Below are 20,707 nucleotides of genomic sequence, written 5' to 3'. Positions count from 1 at the left end.
CGTAAAATTGGAGAAATTCTCACTGGAACATGTTGTCGGAGCATCAGTCCCCGCTAGAGTTTGGGTTCATCGAAAAAAACAGCAGAAGGAAAGAAAAAAGAATAAAAAAATAAAGGTATAGAATAAAAACAAGAACAAAATTGTCTTTAAAAAAAAATAACCTGCTAACATCACTAATTAACAGTTAAAAGATTAATTCCACTAGTTTTGGGGCAAGAATTGAAATTTTGGTGGTTAGTGGGATTGCATTAATTTAACGGGCTACCAGAGGGGGTGGGGCTGATAATTTTCCTTTTGCTTTTTATGGAGTTGGGTTTGGAACAAAAGGAGTATTAGGTATGACCATCAAAGTACTATCGATCTAAGCAAGAATGCTACATTCCACTCTAGGATCAAGCACATTGAGGTCCCATACCATTGGGTACAAGATATCTTGAAAGTGGGTTGATGAAAATTCTATCCACTTTAATTAGGTTTGCCTTCTTTATAATACAATCGCGAGCCAACTAGGGAAAGTACACAACCAGAACTTGAGCTGATAATGATCGGAATCCGTCATATATGATTACAAAGTTAGTGTTAAAGGAGAAGCATAAATTATGCATAAATTTGACAGGCATGGATGCCATATGAGTCTCCGGTATGGGGGAGTCCTCTTCATGGGACTAGAGTGGAGGTTGTTGGGTGTTGGGTCCAACCCCATGTGGAGATTATTGGGAGTTGGGTCAACTTGGGCCCAAATCCATGTGAAAGCAAGTGCCATATGAGTTGGCAAGCACTACCTTGATTTTTGTACTTATACGAAGAGTCACTTTAGAAAGTGTGTGTAGTGAGTTTTCTCTAAGGCGAGAGAAAGTGACAAGGTTACAGAAGAGGAATAGTTTAGCTTGGTAGAGAAGCTAAGGAAAAATCTGTTCTTAGAGCTCTTGGAGAAGACGTGCATAATTTTTGCAGGAGGTTTATTATTCTTATGGTTGGTCATTCTTGAGGCCATTTGTATGCTATTTCTACGCTCTTGTTCAACCAGTTGACCAAAACTACAATTTGTATATTTGATTAGTGATGAACCATAATTGGAGACAGCCAATCAATAGAGGACACGTCAAGGACCGGCCCATGCCGAACCAAACACTAAATCAGAAATCGGACCATGCGTATGGAACCAAGCAACGTGAACAACCAAACTGATGACAATCCGATGACGAAACGAACCCGCCAGCACTAAGTGAAATCGGTCGCCGAGTCAGGTGTGAGATCGGCCTGGTCTACTCGGATCAGACCTATGACTCTAAATACCTAAACCCGCACGGTTAACTAAGTTAACCATGATCCAAGTTTGGTCAAGGTCATGCTTTCTGCATGACTCCCAACCCGACAGGTGTCGAATCCTGAAAAAGACACTTAGGATTACATGAGACCCAAGCTACCGCCTATGAACATACAACTCTTGTACCAATCTGATATCTCAAACCTATAAATAGTAGCTCCTATTCCAGGTAAGGGGGACTTTCATTTCCTACTTTTTGGATTTGAGCTTTTTTATCTATTGCAGAGATCTGACTTAAGCATCGAAGTGTACTAACCGACTCAGGTCGGCACTTTTTTGTCTTGTGTTACCTACCTGTGCAGGACAACTCGGCCAGGTGGGCGACAAGTCGGATTTCACCGCAACAATTAGTTTCTTCAAGCTTAGGAGATCGTTTTCTTGGGACGAGTAAGAGGTAGAGGAGTAGCATCTTGTTGATGTCTAAGATAACCTTGTAAAGTCTTGAGTGCTTATTGTTTATAATTCTTATTTGATTTTATTGGATTGCTTTCAGAATCGTCCTGTGTTTTTTCCCTTCACATTGAAGGATTTTACACGTTAAATTTGGAGTTCCTTTGGTTTTGTGTTTGCTTGTTCATTTATGTTTTTTGGTTTCGTTTCACGTTAAATTTGGTGTTCCTTTGGTTTTGTGTTTACTTGTTCATTTATGTTTTTCGTTTCTTTTCATGTTAAATCTGGTGTTCCTCTGGTTTTGTGTTTACTTGTTCATTTATGTTTTTCATTTCTATACAATTTCGTGAGCAACATACGTTTTTGTAAGCTGCTGCATTTTTTACTCACACAAGTAGGAAGGTTTTTTCTGCATCTCTTCTCAACAAATTCCATTTTAAAAATCCTGATCCCAATCCCGGTATATTGAAAAAATATTTGAAAGTTGAAGGCTAAATTTTGACTAGGTTTGGACAAACACATCCAGATGAGTTCTTTGTTTTTGTTTTTGTTTATTTTTTTTGAGAGCGGGGTGGGATGTGGCGTTTCAAAAGCTACATAGCAGTCGAAATGTAAACGGATCGAATTCGTTCGAATAGTGGCATTATCATATTCGTATCCGTTTATATTCGGACGAATTCGGATAATATCCTATCGATTTTCGAACAGATTCAGATAGTTTTCGGAAAATGATTTTTTGAATATGGATTCTCCTAAATGGATATAAACACAGATCGAATAAGAATTTTTGACTGTCCGTTGACATCTTAGGGTTGAGAGTTGAGAGTTCAATAATTACCCTTTCTTCTACTTTTCTTAGTCTTTGATTTTTTCACATAGATATGTGATTCCATGTATCACATTGCATAAAACAATATATATAAATCAATAAAAAATATAGAAAAAGAATCACATTATATTAACTTATAAAATTATAAAAATAAGATAACAGAATCCAATAAGGTAACTTAAAAGGATACAAGGACACAGAGATATATTTCAAATAATTTTTTTCCGGTAATAATATATTTCAGATATTTTATTACCCTCGGATTGCTAAACGAATCGGATAATAACCGGTCGGATAGGGGGATTATCATATTCGTATCCGATTAGTTTCTAACGGATTTAGATTTTCCTAAACAGATACGAACTCAAATTGCATACAGATTTTTGAATATCCGTTTATAATTAGGCAAAAGTTCGGGGAAGAATCCATTGCCCATTGGTGATGGAACCATAAGATAGGACTAGTCCCATCAACAAACTCCTATCCCTATTGATGAATTCAAAAAATACCCTTCTTCCCCTTGGTCATTGGTATTGAACCATTGATGGCCACGGTCATCTCCCTTCACCGTGGGTGTGAAAAACTCGGTCTTACGAATTATTACTAAAATATATATCCATTTGAATTCGCTGTATAGTGTTGACATTACATACGCATTGGTGTGCCAAATTACAAAACGATAGAACTTCATCTAACTTCGATCTTGAAGAGGCACATAAAAATATATGATTTGGTATGATTTAGTTGTATCTATGCTCGGGCCTTGCTACGCCAAGTTTAATTAGCCTGGCCTGAGGTTTCGAAAGGCTTGGCTTGGCCTATGATTTTGTGTTTAGTGATGCCCATTGCCAACTGCATGACACAGTTTTAGTTCTCTATCCTCATCTCACTTCCCATCGTCCCAAGTCAACTTTTTTGAAGATCTTCTAGCCAATTGTGAATTTTGGCCTGAGAAGTTTTGAGATGATAGGAAACTTCACCATATGAAGATGCCCAGTTACACGCAGAAATGAAGGAATTGAAAAAATGATGGCAGACCTCACTCTGTTAGTCCAAACTCAGAATCAATTGCAAACAACTCCTAGCAAGTGCATAAGCCTGGTGCTTCACAAGCTGTTATAGAAGATGATAAAGTTGTTTATATGCCTGCCCAGGCACCCCAAGTTAGCTCTGATAGTCTGTTTTGCCGTTTGGTTGAGACCCAATTAATGGAGGCACGAAAAAATGCTGCAAATTTGGATGAGGTGGAGGTGATGATCCTTTCACAACCTCAAGAAGATACTTGCTGGAAGATGGGATTTGTCCGGATAATTGGAAGGACGATATATGATACATCATCTCAACAGAAATCATGTAAAAAGTACCTCATAATCTTTCTTTCTTCAGAAGATTAATCAAGAGAAATGGATACTTTCCATCTACAGATCAGCATTTACCAACCCTTATCAACGAGAACAAAATTGAATCGAATCAAAGCAGCCCCCCTTACAGGTATGCAATATATCTGGAATTCACAAGGATCTGGACATCACCATTGGATTCTGGTTCAGCAGGAGATTTACAGCTTATTTTACACGAAAAATGTGCAAGAAATTCATGTCAAGTTAGAAAATTTAATCCTTTCCAACAGTGAGGCTCAGCCAGAAACTCATCAAAAGGTACAAAGCAAACAATGCCAAGACATTTAAAATTCCAAAAACATGAACAAACTTAACAAATATGTTTACCCATAAAACCATGCAATTCCACCAAAAAATTCACTACAATGAACAGAAAGAACCAATAGTTACGGATCAGGATCAAGCACAACCAAGTCGTCAAGGTTCAAAGTCAATAAAAAGTTAGTTTTTGAGGTTAATGGATGTGACCGTCAATTTATCATATTATCTCTGGATAGGCCCAGTACTAGCAAATACCTTCATACTAGAAGTGTTAATAGCGTCAAGGAAAATGATATAACAGCTTCATTCACTGAATCCACCACCATCAAAGCTCAAGTTGCAGCTGTTATTGGGTGCAATTTGTGATTTGTTGCAATTTTTGACTTGTGCAGCTCTAAACATACTGTAGAACAGTGCCATTTTATGGATAGTTAAAGTTTGCTTCTGAAAGTTGTGTTCTCATACTTTGTTCTATGATATATTAAGTATGGGATAAATATAGGCAACAAAATTTGACAAAACTTAGAAAATATTGGTCCGATTGCTCTAATTTCAGCCACCTCTAACAAATAAAAAGAAAAATCACTTGATCTACACTCTACATAAAGAATAACAAGAGAACATCTCCAAGAAGTGATGAATCCTGTTCCAATCATATCCAACCAACAAGTGTGCCTTTAAAAGATAAGATCACAAGAATTTGTGCAGGACCGACAATAGCCATGTACTATTTGCACGAGGAATACAATCCCATCAAAAACAAGTCAGGTTATTACACATATGTAATTAAACAGTGAGTACGATTGAGACCATCATGGAAGGCTAGAGGGAGTTCTACAATAAATCATTCTGCTTTGTTATTACAAGTGATAAGGCACAATAACCAGTATTCTTTATTGCACTTAAAGTCCATCCACTGCACCCGCAATAAGCCTAAGCCACGGCAGCAAGCTTGGATGACTTATTCCTTCCCATTGTTCACTAGTCTAAAGAGATCATAACACTCCCTCCACAGGGATTCTATATCAAGATGGGGAGTAGGAAGCAGAAAAAAGAAACAGTTTGAAAATTTGGAAGAAAATAAATTACTATAAATAATGATTTTAACAAAAGGAATATTTAGGGAAACTGCATCCTTTTTAAGAGTATTCATTCCCTTAAACAAATACAACATCAACGAAAGAAAATGGTGACTCAAAATTGAAAGGGGAAAAGAAAAAAAAGAGAGATGAAAGCGAGGCTCTAACCTTAATGTCAATGAGGTTACAGAAATCATATTATCATCTTCTGTTAACTCTAGACCTTCCCATCAAGTTCACTGGCCTCAGACATCCCACTATGTTTTTGTGGTCTATTGTTAGGCATTGAATGACTTCGACGCTCTTTTCCTCCAGGCTTAGATGATGCATTACCATACCAGATCATCCCCACCACTGCTATGACCATGCCGAGAACTACTTGTAAATTCAGGCCTTCCTTCCCAAAGAAGATGAATCCCAAGATCAAAACAAGTATAGTCTTCATGTGGCCAAGGACTTGGAAAGACACAGCTGTGAATCTGCCAATGCAGATGAATTGGCTTAGGTTGGTCCCTACTGCAATGGTGCATGACAACATAATGAAAACCTGCATAGACCAGCAAAATGTTTTGTCTCAAGTACTAGAAGAAACTGATCTAGATTCAGATATCCATACATACAAGCATGTCTAGGTGTTATGCAGCAGAAACAAAAGCCAATATATATGCATAAACAATTAAAACATACTTCATGCCACATTATGCCCTAATATGTAAGCAAACATACATGCATATTGAATGGAAGTGCACAACACCATATATAAACACAACCAACAATTCATTTATTTTCATTATATGGACTACAGATAGTATAATTAGCAGGCCAAAAACAATAGCAACCCTGACGTTGAGATTATCGAGATTATGTATGGGGTACATGATCATGTTTACCGTGGAGGTATATATGATCATGTACACATTAGTTTTGCATCTTTAAAAGTCCTGCGGATTCTCTAACGATTAGGTTTCCCAAATTAGTTTCCTATCTTAAAAATGATTCCTATTGCTAGTATGATTTCTAGGTTTGTAAACGTTACAGATTGAAGGTGTGTGAGTGGTGGATTGTAGTCACGGTTTTACAGTTTCTTGAAATCGCAGAGTTCTCTTCTTCTTCTTTCTTTCCTTCTATTTATCTTTCCTAGTTATGTACATGGTATCAGAGCACTGATAAGTCAGTGATAGATCATCTTCTTAGGCTGTTTTGAGAGTCTCTTTAAAGACCTAAGTCGATTCTGGTTGCAGCAATCCTTATGCTGCCTATCTGCTACACTGGTCCTAGTTATTGATACTACGAAAATGAACTAGGATCCCCTTATTGCTATACTACTGTTTCTTATGAAGATTACAAGTTCTTGAAGTCAGACATTAAACATTCCTGAAGATTGTGCTTGCAGTTTCAGATTTCTGGATTTCTCTTCAATTTTATTGAAGATCAGATTACTTCTGTCACCACCAACTGATGAGCCTGATTTTCTGGGAGTTATTTACTACCACCTAGAGGTATTCTCAATCCCAATTTGAGGAACAATTTATGGTCTAATGTTCTGGAATCTGATTTCTTCTGCTATCCGGCCACTACTTTGTTTTTAGTCCAAGTTTGTGACCTCTTATTTTTTATTGATATCTCCTGATCACATCATCATATCAGGCTGATAATTTGGGACTTAGTTCCCCTACCATAGTACCTTCTTCGGTGGTAATTACAGGTTATTTTGCTCTTCTTTTGTTTGTCTAATTTTCTTTCAAAAACCAGAGTCTGCAAGCTTCTTTTTTGGACTTCTTGTTTCTGGATAGCCCTGTGGCCTATTTTTTTATTTTCCGCTATTGTTTTGCTGGATTAAGATCTGATCTGAAGTTGTAATAGATTTCTACTTGAGTTTTACATGATGTCTGACTCTAAGCCCCAGTTAATTCAGTTCAAGTTCAGATAACTAATATTAAATTGAATGGGGTTTCAAATTACATGCTCTGGGCTCAAGCTGTTGAGTATGCATACATGCAAAGGGTAAGATGAAATATCTTACCAAAGATCCTCCCACTTATGATCTGAAAGACTCAGGCTGTGTTTGATATGCATTCTTGGAATGCATTTTAGGCCAATTTTGCATTCTTGGACGATAAAAAAAAAAAAAACTATTTTTATCATTCGAGAATGCGATATCGGCTAGAACGCATTCCAAGAATGCATACCAAACGCAGCCTCAGATTCTGTTACTTCTTATGAGGAGTGGATGCGTGAAGATTCAACCCTAAAATAAGGTTACGGAATGGTCTCGATACCACTATTGTTTCTAATGTTATATTTCATCCGACTGACAAAGGGATTTGGAATGATCTTTGTGAAAGTTTTTCCCAGGAAAAGAACCTATCTTGAATTTATGAACTATATGACGAGATGGTCACCTTCATGCAAGGAGATAATCTCTCAATGGGTACTTTAGTGGATACAAAGGTATCATTGAAGAACTTCAAATGCATCAACTCCTCACTAATGATTTGGAGCAACTCAAGGCCCAGAAAGCTGAATTTTATGTTGCTAATTTTTTAGCTGGATTACACCCTGACTATCAATCCGTGAAGAGACACCACCTTACTGGAGAAAAGGTTCCCTCTCTCAATGAAACCTTTTCTCGGTTGCAGCGTATGTCTACCCCTCTCAAGGGTACTAATACACCTTCTCTGAAAGAAGGTTTTGCTTTTACTGCTACTCGGGGGTGTGGCTCCTCTAATGGAAGGGGTCGTGGTTCTTCCAGAGGCCATGATCGAGGTAATGGTGGCCGAGGTACCAGTGGCCAGTATTCTGACAAGTCTTCTAGACATTGTGCTTTTTGCAACAAACTTAATCATATAGTGTTGGTACGTGTTGGGCTAAGCACGGAAAACCAGTTAGCCAACACTACAACAACTGAGAATACCACTGAGCATGCCTCTATTGGTGACACTACTACATCAGTATCCGGGGTTTCTTCTACTATTTCTGTGTCTCGAGATGACTATAACCAAATTCTCAAACGTCTCCAGCAACTTGAGACTACAGCTTCCACTTCCACAGCCACTTTAGCTCACACAGGTACTTCTGCCTACCTTTTCACCACTTCTTTCACTCTCTGGATTATTGATTCTGGTGCTTCCACTCACATGAGTGGTAAATCAGAATTATTTTCATCTTTATCTTCTCTTAACTCTGCTTTCCCTGTTATTCTTGCTAATGGTTCCTTCCTCCACTAATGACACTGGTCATGGTACTGTATCTCCTACTTCTTCTTTAACATTGTGTTGAATAAGATACACCAGAATACCGTGGGGGGTATTCTGGTCTTTTACAGCTTTATGTTTTTATTTTTTATGTATTCCTAGCTATGTCAGTTTTGCTAGGGTTATTTTTTACTTTTGGTTGTAATTCCTACAACTATAAATATAAGGCTTGGCTGATCTCATCGATCAATTCTTTCTTTCTTCATGGTATCAGAGCAGTATTCTCTGATCTAACCTCTTTCTAGCCCCACCCCTTCCTTTGTTTCTCCTTTCTTCTCCTTCCACTCGATCCTCTTCCCCCCCCCTCCCTCTCCTACTCGATCTTCTCCACCTTTTTCTTTGTTTCTCTTCACACATTAGGGCAGATCTAATGAGGTGATCGTATGATCTAGATGCTGCCCTAATTCATCACCTCTTCACTTGATGATTTACTAGCTTCTACAGTTTGATGGCTGCTGTCCCTGCTTCTGCGATTTTTTTTGGAATTCTCTACTATTGAAGATCAGCTCTCTCTTTGCCTTTGAAGCTGCTTTTCCTTTTGAGATCCATCACAGCAGATTTTGGACAGTACCTATAACAGGTTTTCATTCACAGCATTGAGGGATTTCTCCATATCGATCTCCTTTCAGGGTTTTTTGAAAAACCTTGACACTTATCGATTTGGGTTATTTTGTTCTCTGCGTGGACTGCTTTTTGGAGAGTATTCTTACCTCACTTCAAGCCACACTAGACAGTGTTTTTTTCAAGTTTTGAAGACCCCTAATCCCAATCGATCATACCTTTCGGAGTTTTCTTCCAAAACCCTGCTTATCGATTTTTTGGGATTTAGCGCTGCTTGTTGCTACCAAGGCTCTATTTACACCATGGGAGACTCTGAAGTTACCACGGCTACCAATGGAGGTGATTCTCAGCCCCGGACAGAATTCCTCCCTTATGCTGCCTCTCCATTAAACTCGATGGCACCAATTATCTCATGTGGACCAGGTCTCTCTCCGTGACTGTGGCTGGCAGAGGCCTGAGTGGACATCTTACTGGCACCTCTAACCAGCCTACTGAAGAAGGCCATGCCAAGACTCGCTGGGCTGCCAATGATGCTATGGTTATGTCTTTTGTCTTGAACTCCATGCCACAGGAACTTTCCAGCCAGTACCTTCTCCTTGACACAGCCGCACAAATATGGGCTGTTGCTAAGGGCACTTATGGACAGTTGGGGAATGATGCACAGGTTTATGACATCCGGAAGACACTTCATTCTACCACCCAAAAGGAGCTGTCGGTTACTAAGTACTATGCTGCCCTCAAAAGTCTATGGCAACAGTTGGACCATTATGCTCCCTTTCAGCCCTCTACAGCTGCATATGTTACTGCCTATTCGGCCTATGTGGATAAGGCCCGTGTTTATGATTTTTTGGCTGGTCTTAATGCTGATTATGATCCAATTCGTGTGCAAGTACTTGGTAGGGTGCCTTTCCCTACACTGGAGCAGGCCTTCTCTTATGTTCATACTGAGGAAACCCGTCAGGCTGCCATGGTGTTGGGTCCTACAGTTGAAAGATCAGCCCTCCAGGCTGCTGGTTCTAAAGCTCCTCCATCTGACACTAGTGCTACTGCTGCTACTACTACTGCTGCTCCTACCAGGGAGCCTCTCAGGTGTGAACATTGCAACAAACTCTACCACACTAAGGCCTAGTGCTGGAAATTACATGGGAAGCCTGCTGATTTTGAGGCTAAACGTGGTCGTGCTAAACCTAAAAACAAAGCAAATCACACTGAAAGTGTAGCTACAGTGCCCACTACTGAAAACTGTTTCTCCCAGGAGGAGTTCCAGGCTCTCCGGCGTTTGCTACAGTCTTCCACTGCATCTACTACATCTGTTCCTGCCGATTATTCCACTCCATCAGGTTCCCACTTTGCCCGCTCAGGTATTTCTTTTGCTGGTCACTGTGCATCGGTTGTCTCCACTCCATGGATTATAGACTCCGGTGCCACTGACCACATGACAGGTTCTTCTACCCTTTTTTATACCTATTCCTCTACCTCTGGCAAAGATAAAGTTAGGGTGGCTGATGGTTCCCTCTCCTCTGTTTCAGAAAAGGGGTCCATCAGTTGTTCCCCTTCACTTACCTTGTCCTCTTCTTTGCACATTCCAAACTTTACTACTAATCTTGTCTCTATTAGTAGTATTACTAAATCTTTGAATTGCAAGGTGATTTTTTTTCCTACTCATTGTGTCTTTTAGGAACTGGACTCGGGGAAGATGATTGGATCGAGTAGAGTGCATGGTGGATTGTACCTTCTTGACAATGGACCGCAACAGGCTTTGCCTTCTCAGTTATGTCAGCCATCTTCTTCTTCCTCTGAACTTCACCAATGGCATTCTAGATTAGGACACCCCCCTTTAAGTACTTTATCTCATTTATTTCCAGCATTGTTTAAACATTGTAATAAGGAAGAATTTTTTTGTGAGGCTTGTGTCTTGGCCAAACAGACACGATCGATTTATCCTATATCTAATAAAAGAAGTTCTTCCCTATTCCAATTGATTCATACTGATGTGTGGGGACCTAGTCGTAAGGCCTCTCTTAATGGCCAACGGTGGTACGTTACTTTCATTGACTGTCATTCCCATTTCACTTGGGTGTACCTCATGCATAACAAGAGTGATGTCTTCTCTTGTTTTCAGCATTTTCATAAAATGGTCCTGACCCAGTTTAATGCCACTCTCAAAATTTTGAGGAGTGACAATGGGAAAGAGCATATGGAAGGTCAGTTCCAACAATACCTTGTTACCCATGGCATCTTACATCAAACTAGCTGTGTTGACACTCCAGCCCAAAATGGTGTAGTTGAGAGAAAGAATCGCCATCTCTTGGAGGTGGCTCGGGCCCTTATGTTTGCTCGCCATGTTCCCTCCTTTTATTGGGGGGATGCTGTTCTGACTGCAGCCTATTTGATTAATAGGCTGCCTACTCGGGTTCTTGCCTCCAAGTCCCCTGTTGAGCTTTTACATGGCTCTTCCTTTTATGTTGTTCCCCCCACAGGTTTGTGAGTGTGTGTGTTATGCTAGGGATACTAGATCTCCTAGCAAACTTGAGCCCCATGGTCTCCGCTGCATTTTCTTAGGTTACTTTGCTACCCAGAAAGGATACAAGTGTTATTATCCTCCTGCTCGCCATACCATGGTCAGTATGGATGTTATCTTCCATGAGTCTCTCTCATCTTATTCGTCCCCACCTCTTCAGGGGGAGAGTGTTAGTAAAGATGTGTTGACCGTTGACCCCCTCTTAGGCATGTATATGATGAGTCTACCCCTGCTGTCTTTGCTGTTCCGAGTGTGCCTACCCCTTATCCTTCCCTCTACGTCAGGGGGAGATATTCCTACACAGGGGGAGGTTCCCTATTCTCCTTCAGGGGGAGATGTTCCTGCACTGGGGGAGGTTCCTGAGGATCCTGCTCAAGGGGAGGTCACCCCAGTCCAGAGAACCATTGGTGAATTTCAGCGGAGGATTGATGCAACAAATTTGAAGGTTTTTGCAAGGAGCAGGACCAGACCTAGAGAGCTTCAATCCACTGTGACACAAGTTCCCGTCCAGTTACCAACTCCAGATCCGGAACCTACTTCTCCACCTGGTAATACTTCTTTGGATCTCCCCATTGCTCTTCGCAAAGGTGTGAGGACTTGCACTCAACACCCTTTATCTCATGTTGTTTCTTATGATTCTCTTTCTCCATCTTTTCGTGCTTTTGTTTCTTCTCTTTCTTTTGTTCGTATTCCTCAAAATTGGCAGGAAACTCTTACAGATGGAAAGTGCAAGGTAGCAATGATGGAAGAAATGGACACCTTGAAAAAAAAATAACACATGGGAGCTTATGACTCATCCACCAGGGAAGCGGACTGTCGGATGCAAGTGGGTGTTTGTAGTGAAACAGAAGGTGGATGGCACTGTGGATAGGTATAAGGCACGCCTTGTGGCCAAAGGACTTACTCAGACATATGAGATCAATTACCAGGAGACCTTTGCCCCTATCGCTAAGCTAAATATTGTCCAAGTATTACTATCTTGTGCAGTTAATCTTGGATGGGACTTGCAACAACTTGATGTGAAGAATGCTTTTCTCAATGGGGAACTCGATGAGGAGGTATATATGGACATTCCACCAAGGTTCTCTTGTGATAGCAATCGAGGCAAGGTGTGTAGATTGAAGCGTGCTCTTTATGGGTTGAAACAGTCCCCTTGGGCATGGTTTGGCCGTTTTCACAAAGCAATGGTTTCTGTAGGCTACAAGCAGAGTAATGCAGATCACATTCTCTTTATAAAGAGGGCTAGTGAAAAACTCACTATCTTGATAGTCGACGTTGATGATATTGTGGTTACTAGCAATGATTGTGTTGAGATCAGCAGGTTGAAAACATTTCTTGGCCAAGAGTTCGAGATTAAGGATCTAGGGAAACTAAGGTATTTGCTTGGGATTGAAGTTGCCAGATCTTCGAAAGGCATCTTTCTTTCCCTACGAAAGTATGTCCTAGACCTACTGACTGAGACTGGTTTGTTAGGGTGTAATCCTTCAGATACTTCTATGGCTGCCAATGATCGTCTCAAGGAAAAGGAGGGTAACCCGGTTGATAAAGGGAGATATCAAAGACTAGTGGAAAAGTTGTTTTATCTCTCTCATACTTGATCCGACATTGTTGTTGCTATAAGTCTTGTCAGTCAATTTATGCATGATCCCTATACTTCACATATGGAGCCTGTTCTTCGGATTCTTCACTACTTGAAGTCAGCTCCTGAGAAAGGAATTCTCTTGTCTCCCCATGGTCACCTGCGGATTGAGACATATACTGATGCAGATTGGGCAGTTCCCCAGACCGTAAGTCTATTTCTGGTTATTGTTCTTTTGTGGGTGGCAATCTTGTCACCTAGCGTAGCAAGAAGCAAAATGTGGTGGCTCGTTCAAGTACTAAGGCAGAATTTCGTGCTATGGCACAAGGTATTTGTGAGCTACTCTGGTTGAAAGGTTTACTACAAGATCTTGGAGTTCCTATTCGCCTTCCTATGATGCTGTATTGCGACAACAAGGCTGCCATTAGTATTGCATATAATCCGGGACAGCATGACCGTACAAAGCATGTTGAGGTGGATAGGCATTTCATCAAGGAAAAGTTAGAAGAAGGTCTTATTTGTGTTCCTTATGTGAAGTCTACTGATCAGCTTGCTGATATGTTCACCAAGGGACTGCCTGGAAAGGTCTTCCATCCTAGTTTAGTCAAGTTGGGCATGAGTGATATTTTTGCTCCAACTTGGGGGGGAAGATACACCAGAATACCGTGGGGGGTATTTTGGTCTTTTACAGCTTTATGTTTTTATTTTTTATGTATTCTACTAGGGTTATTTTTTACTTTTGATTGTAATTCCTAAAACTATAAATATAAGGCTTGGCTGATCTCATCGATCAACCAAGGATTTCTCAATTTCTGTCTTTCTTCACATTGTCCTTTGTCTTTAATGTTCCACTGTTACAATTAAGCCTTTTATTTGTCAGTTAACTCACTAAAATGCTTAACTGTTCCGTTACATTCTATAATTCCTATTGTGTTTTTCAGGACCTTCAGACAGGGAGGACGATTGGTGGAGGGCTTGAGCAAGCTGGACTTTATTACTTAGATGGTATTGGACCTTCTACTGCTGCTACTACTACCACTAGTGAACCATCTCCTTTTCATTGGCATGTTTGTCTAGGTCATTTGTCTCTACCTAAGCTCCAACGCATGGCTCCAAGTTGCAAGTCTATCAACCGTCTTCAGTGTGAAGCTTGTGAGTTGGGAAAACATCATCGGTCATCGTTTCCCTCTCGTACTGAGTCTAGAAGTCCGTCTTTGTTTTTGTTAGTCCATTCTAACATTTGGGGTCCTTGTCGTGTTAAAAATAGGTTAGGTTTCTCTTACTTAGTTAATTTTGTGGACGATCACCCCCGTATAACTTGGTTATATTTGTTAAGAGATCAGTCCAAATTCTTGTTAGTTTTTAAATACTTCTACAATGAAATAAAAACTCAGTTTGATACTTCTCTTAAAGTTTTCTAATCTGACAATGCTCTTGAATATGCACAGCTTGAGATTACTAACTTTTGTTTAGATCATGGCATTATTCATCAAACGGGTTGTTCATACACCCCTCAAAAAATGGGGTGGCTGAACGTAAAGATCGCAATTTGTTAATTGTTAGATATTGCTCGTTCTCTTATGTTTAATATATCTATTCCAAAACATTTTTGGTCTGATGTTCTCATTGCCTGTTATCTTATTAATCGAATGCCTTCCTCTAGTCTATCTAATCAATCCCGTTCTCTATCTTGCATCATTCCTTCTCGGGAATAATATGAAATCCCCATTCGTCTTGTTGAACATGCAAAAATACTCGCACGTCACAGATATTGGTTTGTTGACGACATCTACTTTGCCATACAGCATAGAAAATTGTTCGTAGATGATGTTTGTTTTGCTAGACACGAACAAAGCTGGTTCATGTAATGTATTCTCAACTCAGCAATTCGATGCCGAAGATGCAAATTTCCTTCTCTTGCATTGACATCCTCCACGAGAGTTGCACGTGTAACTAATGTAGTCCTAGATAGGTAGGAGACCTACTAGGAGCCAGATAATAGGATCAATAGCGAAAGGGGTTGCTGGTTCGAATGGACAGCACTAGGATTTAGGTTAATTCTAGGGTTTAGGACGGGAATCGATGGAATTGATGGGGGAATGGGGCTGTGAGTGATTCAGGGTTAAGGAACTCAAATAAAATTAAAAAAGGGGGTGTTAGGGTTAGCTGTAGAAGGTTAGGGGAAGAAGGGAATAACTAAATTAACAAACAACTCACCGGATCTGCAGATCTTCTGTAGCAGCAAGTTGAGGAAGTTTGATTGAAGAAGAAGAAAGACCTCCCGATCTACAAGATGCAAGGAGATAAGTAGCAGCCCTCCCGATCTTCTATGATGAATCTGCATCAGTAACTCTCTACCTAGTGCCATTACAACTTTTACTTTCCTCCAAAGCTCTAATATCAAATGATGCAAGCCTCAAGCTAGGCAACTAGAACTCGGATTGGGAAAGAGATGGGTATCGCAGTCAGCTAGACCAATGAACTCGGGTAGAAGGCAAATTTGTGCAATTGAACCCCATAACCAAGCTCATTTCATTCCCATTTCATTCCAATAGTTGCATATCAAATAATTGCAACTTTTTTCCCTTGATTCGAGATTTGGTCCTATGCAAAAGCCCTCACTTCACGAGCAATTTCGACCCCTTTATGGTTAGAATCTAAGAAACCTTTCTTCACCAAAGTTGTAGCCCCACGAGTCCTTTTTAATTTGGCATTGGAATCAACTTATTCCAAGTTAAATCCAAAGAGGTATGTCTATTTTACCAAGATTGCGCAAATCTGCCTTATACCCGGGTTCATTGGTCTAGTTGAGTGCGGCACCCATCCCAATCCGAGTTCCAATAGGCAGCAGCCTAGCTTGAGGCTTCCATCACTCTTGTTGTTAATCTTAATTGACCTCTTTAGCCACTGGATATTAAGAATGCTTTTTTATATGGTGATCTTGATGAAAAGGTTTATATGGAGCAACCTCCTACGTATGTTGCTCAGGGGGAGAAGCCTGCACAAGTTTGTAGGTTATGAAAAGCTATATATGGTTTGAAACAATCCCCTCGGGCCTGGTTTGACAAGTTTAGTTTTGTGATTACTAGTTATGGTTTCTCACAGTGTTATTCAGATCACTCAATATTTTTTTTGTCGCTAAGGGTCGAAGGTGGTCATTTTGATTGTCTATGTTGATGATACTATAAACTCTGGAAGTGATACTTCTGGAATCTGAAGTTTAGAGTTACTTATATCAGCATTTTCAGATGAAGGACTTGGCAACCTCAAGTATTTTCTTGAAATTGAAGTTCTTTGTCATAAGAAAGGAATTAGTCTCTCATAGCAAAAGTATGTGTTAGACCTATTGTCTGAAACTGGTATGTTTGCTTCTAAACCAGTGGACACTTCTATGGATCCCCATCAAAAGTTTGCTACTATGACAGATGAGGACTTTACCGATGTACACCGATACAAAAAGCTTCTAGGAAAGTTGATTTATTTAATAGTTACTAGACCAGATGCTTCTTTTTCCATTGGGGTTATTATTCAGTTTATGCAAGCACCGAAAAAGATTCACTGGGAAGCTGCTTGTAGAATCCTAAGGTATCTAAAGGGAGCTCCAGGCAAAGGACTTATTTATCGTCCTCATCAAAATATTGATCTGGTAAGGTATTCAGGTGTTGAGTGGGCTGGTGCAGATGGTGATAGAATATCTACTATAGGTTTTTGTACATTTGTTGGTAGTAATCTAGTTACATGGCATAGTAAGAAGCCTAGATCTAATGTTGAAGCAGAATATTAGGCTATGGCTCATACTGCTGCTGAGTTAATATCGTTGTGCTCTATTCTTCAAGAAATGGGTTTCCTGTCCCTCATCCTATGAAAATGTATTGTGAATTGTGATAACCAGGCTACCATCTACATCGCTAGCAATCATTTGTTTCATGAATGGACTAAGCACATAGAAGTTGACTGTCATTTCGTACAGGATGCTGTCATGAAAAAGCTGATTGTTACTCCATTTGTTGCCTTTATTAATCAACTTGGTGATATGTTTACTAAGCCACTATTTGGGCCTACTTTTCGAAGGAATTGTGTCAAGCTGAGCATGGATGATTTGTATGCTCCAGCTTGAAGGGGAGTGTTGAGATTATCGAGATTATGTATGGGATATATGATCATGTTTACCGTGGGGGTATATATGATCATGTACACATTAGTTTTGCATCTTTAAGAGCCCTGCGGATTCTCTAAAGATTAGGTTTCCAGATTGTTTCCTATCTTAAAAATGATTCCTCTTGCTAGTATGATTTCTAGGTTTGTAAACATTATATATTGAAGGTGTGTGAATGGTGGATTGTACAGTCACGGTTTTACAGTTTCTTGAAATCGCAGAGTTCTCTTCTTCTTCTTTCTTTCCTTCTATTGCTGGTTTATCTTTCCTAGTTCTGTTACACCAGAGATATTCACAATCTGAGTAATAAAGTATCATAGGCCTACAAAATTGTATGGTTGGCTGAACTCCCAAAATGGAATAGACCATAAGTTAAACCCATGATACATGCCTACATTCAAATGGGTATCTAGAATAGTTTTTAGAACACAAAAAATTATCCACACAAGCTAATTGTGGAGCTAAAGATAATACGTTTACAATGTGTACACACTGAGGTAGAAGCTATTGCTGATTTGCACAACACATGAAAATGTAACTGCATCCAAGGGATTATGGGCATATGTTTCATGGCAACCAACTAGATCCACATCGAAACACATCTTCGCATAATTTATTGAAAAAAATAACTTCAAAAAGAAGCACTTTCAAACACAGAGAGCGTAACAGAGATTAATTTAGTAATTAAAGAATATTTAAAAGCAAGATTCAGGTCCACAAGTCATTATTTGTTACACATTTGCAGTACTTACCGTAGATATGACATTATAGTCATAGGTGTCAACTCTTTTGTTTGTTAACCAGTAATCCAGAAATGGCCCCAACAGCAGCAGCGAAGCAGCCTGGGCCGGTGCAGTATGACCTAGCAGGTTGAAAGATCCGAGTGAATACTTCCTTTGGAGGAAATGCACATACTGCACAGACAAAATAAGCAGAGTTACAAGACAGAAATAGAATTTATATTTTTTAAAGTGTTTAACTGGCAAAAGAGATTTTCATCAACAACTTACATACTGTTGCAGAGCAGTGCTCCACACCGCCACAAAGGCAGCAACAAAGCCTCTAGAATTAACACTCACATCAGTAACAGTGCATACTCCAACACCCAGTAGAACCACAAGTATGCTAAGCTTTGTATCTCTAGAGTATCGCATCTTGTCCAAGACAACTTCAAGAAGGCAGGATACGGGGATCATACTCAACTTTGCAATCTAAAAAAAATTTAATTCACAAGGTATTTCAGGTAGCAATTTTCAACATTTTCAATCAATAAACAAAATAATAATGGTGATCCACCAGAACTGACCTGATAAAAGCCCACAGAATTCCACATTAGACTCACATTCATTCCAACAATGGAGAAGTTTGCAAAGAATACAAATTTCAAAAGATCCGCTAGTGGTAGATGGGAGGGTTGGATGTATCCTAGCCACCGGAGAATAAGAGTCATCAAGGTGGTGGTGGCAAAGTGCAAACCAGTCAACGTTGTGGCTGCAAGAGAACATAAAAATTGACCAATTTCAGGATTAGTAACAGGCAAATCATGTAAATTTGAGACAGATAAAAATATAATAGAATCCTGGACGAGTTAAACCAAAAATGTAACATGAATCCCAAAAAGACAACATTTGATAAGTCACTATTCAAAAAAGAAAAAGGGGGGGGGGGGGTGGGGGGGAGAGAAACTCATAGAACAAGACCTCTATAGCCAGAAGCAAACAAGAGAGACTTCAGAATATAAAAGGAGAAAATTGAATTTGAGAAACAAAAATAATACAGGCATTCAGGGCATGAAAAAGTACTTGTTTACACCCTATTTTTATACTCTATTTTCTGTCCTTGACTGAAACACCATGCATACTTCAAAGCCGTGCATTGCACGTGCCATGAAATGGGTTCCTTTTTTAATTTGAACAACAAAGTGGGACAGTGGTGTAGGAGGTCATGGACAGTTACGTAACCACCTAAAGATGTTCAAATTCAAATTCAAAATGAGAAGTGGAAGTTGCTAGAACTACCCACAACTCAACACTCTACAAGTTTAGTCTATATATATATATATATGATTCTCATCTTTTACTTGAAAAGGGGGAATCAACATTCGGAAGAGGCATCATGTTCTTAGCATCAACAGGCTACTTGACATCATATTAACATCAGCAAGCCAAAAACGAAGACATCATGTTATAGCATCAGCAAGCCATGGCAACCATGTGATCTACCAACATCAGCAGGCCAGTGGCACCATGTTATCAACATCAGTAGGTTTGAAATGAAGGCATCATGTTCAATATCAGCAGGTCATTAGCACCATGTTATCAACATCAGCAGGCCCGGAATGGAATGTTGATCTACCATTTTCATTTGATTGTTATTTTTCTTTTTTCTTTTTAAAATCAATATCATTATCTTTCTATCTTCCTCTTCTTCCTCCATTGCAATTTTCACATTTTAAAAGTCCTTGGATTACCAAGGCACTGGTAGAATCCATCATCGCCTAGAGCATATTAGAATAGTTTCCTCAGCCAACAACGGTCTCCAGACACGAAGAAATTGGGGAAAACAGTACTGGAACCAATAATTTCACTTTTCAATTACACAATTAAATGGTTTTTCGTGTCGTTCCAGTAATTCTGTATACCAGTAAAAACATAACTTATCGACATCATCATGAAACTAAGAATTCAACTTCCCAAATCAACAAAATACTTGATATATCAAGGATGAAACAGAGTAAGCAAATTATCAAAACACATGGCGAGAGTTTAAAAAGTCTACCAAAGCTGAAGCCGTAGGTGGCCATTAAGGCTTTATTGACAATGATGATCCCGACGGAAGTGACGACGTTGAACATCCATGACGCTGCATCTAGTGCAGCCTTCTTGTCAGACTTGCTCGCTGGAGCCATTTTCCTCTATGCGTCTTTCTTGGTATTTACTTATCCTTCCTTTATATCCATAAAAAGGAAACAGAAGGAAAACTAGTAATCCAGCGAATGCATCTGGAATGATGAACAAGTGAAATTAAGGCAATTTAGAGACAGAATTATGACGAAAGAAACTCCAATGAATCATTTCATAGATCCGTACCAAGTCCATGAGAATTACTTCTCACAACTGAAACACCAAAGAAAAATATCGCTTGGATCGAATCGAAACAAACCTGAACAGAGACTTTGAACCGATCTGAGATCCAATAAGAGAATTAGGGTTCCTGAAATCTAGAATGCGGAAACAGAAGCTGAGATCCAGCAGCAAGCGAGCTTCTGAAGATCTTCGTTAATGAAGAAAAGCGAGAACAGGATGTCGTCGTCCTCCGCTTTTCCTGCTAAACCTCACTCTCAAATCTCA

The 20,707-nt window shown here is 39.6% G+C and overlaps 1 protein-coding gene across 1 annotated transcript; it reads right to left on the bottom strand.

Moving 5' to 3' along the window:
• Positions 1 to 5,266: 5,266 nt before the first annotated feature.
• On the bottom strand, positions 5,267 to 20,325 carry LOC122669554 (UDP-rhamnose/UDP-galactose transporter 6-like). The gene is made up of 5 exons (XM_043866340.1): positions 20,136 to 20,325; positions 18,664 to 18,848; positions 18,368 to 18,568; positions 18,110 to 18,271; positions 5,267 to 5,833 (listed from the first exon to the last, which is right to left on the bottom strand). The coding sequence occupies exons 1-5, from the start codon at positions 20,263 to 20,265 to the stop codon at positions 5,504 to 5,506; spliced, it is 1,008 nt and encodes a 335-aa protein (XP_043722275.1). The 5' UTR covers positions 20,266 to 20,325; the 3' UTR covers positions 5,267 to 5,503.
• Between the last annotated feature and the right edge of the window lie 382 nt (positions 20,326 to 20,707).

The sequence above is a fragment of the Telopea speciosissima genome, chromosome 7 (genome assembly GCF_018873765.1).
Source record: "Telopea speciosissima isolate NSW1024214 ecotype Mountain lineage chromosome 7, Tspe_v1, whole genome shotgun sequence".
NCBI classification, from domain to species: Eukaryota; Viridiplantae; Streptophyta; class Magnoliopsida; order Proteales; family Proteaceae; genus Telopea; species Telopea speciosissima.
Note: the sequence above shows the minus strand (reverse complement) of the source record. Positions and strands in the feature narration are given on the sequence as shown.

Bases quoted from the DNA above. Each gene is read 5' to 3' on its own strand.
- LOC122669554 (XM_043866340.1), bottom strand. From the start codon at position 20,265: ATGGCTCCAGCGAGCAAGTCTGACAAGAAGGCTGCACTAGATGCAGCG. The intron at 18,569-18,663 runs GTCAGTTCTGGT...AATTTTTTTTAG, and splicing joins ATTCTGTGGGCTTTTATCAG to ATTGCAAAGTTGAGTATGAT. The intron at 18,272-18,367 runs GTAAGTTGTTGA...TTGTCTGTGCAG, and splicing joins GCACTGCTCTGCAACAGTAT to TATGTGCATTTCCTCCAAAG.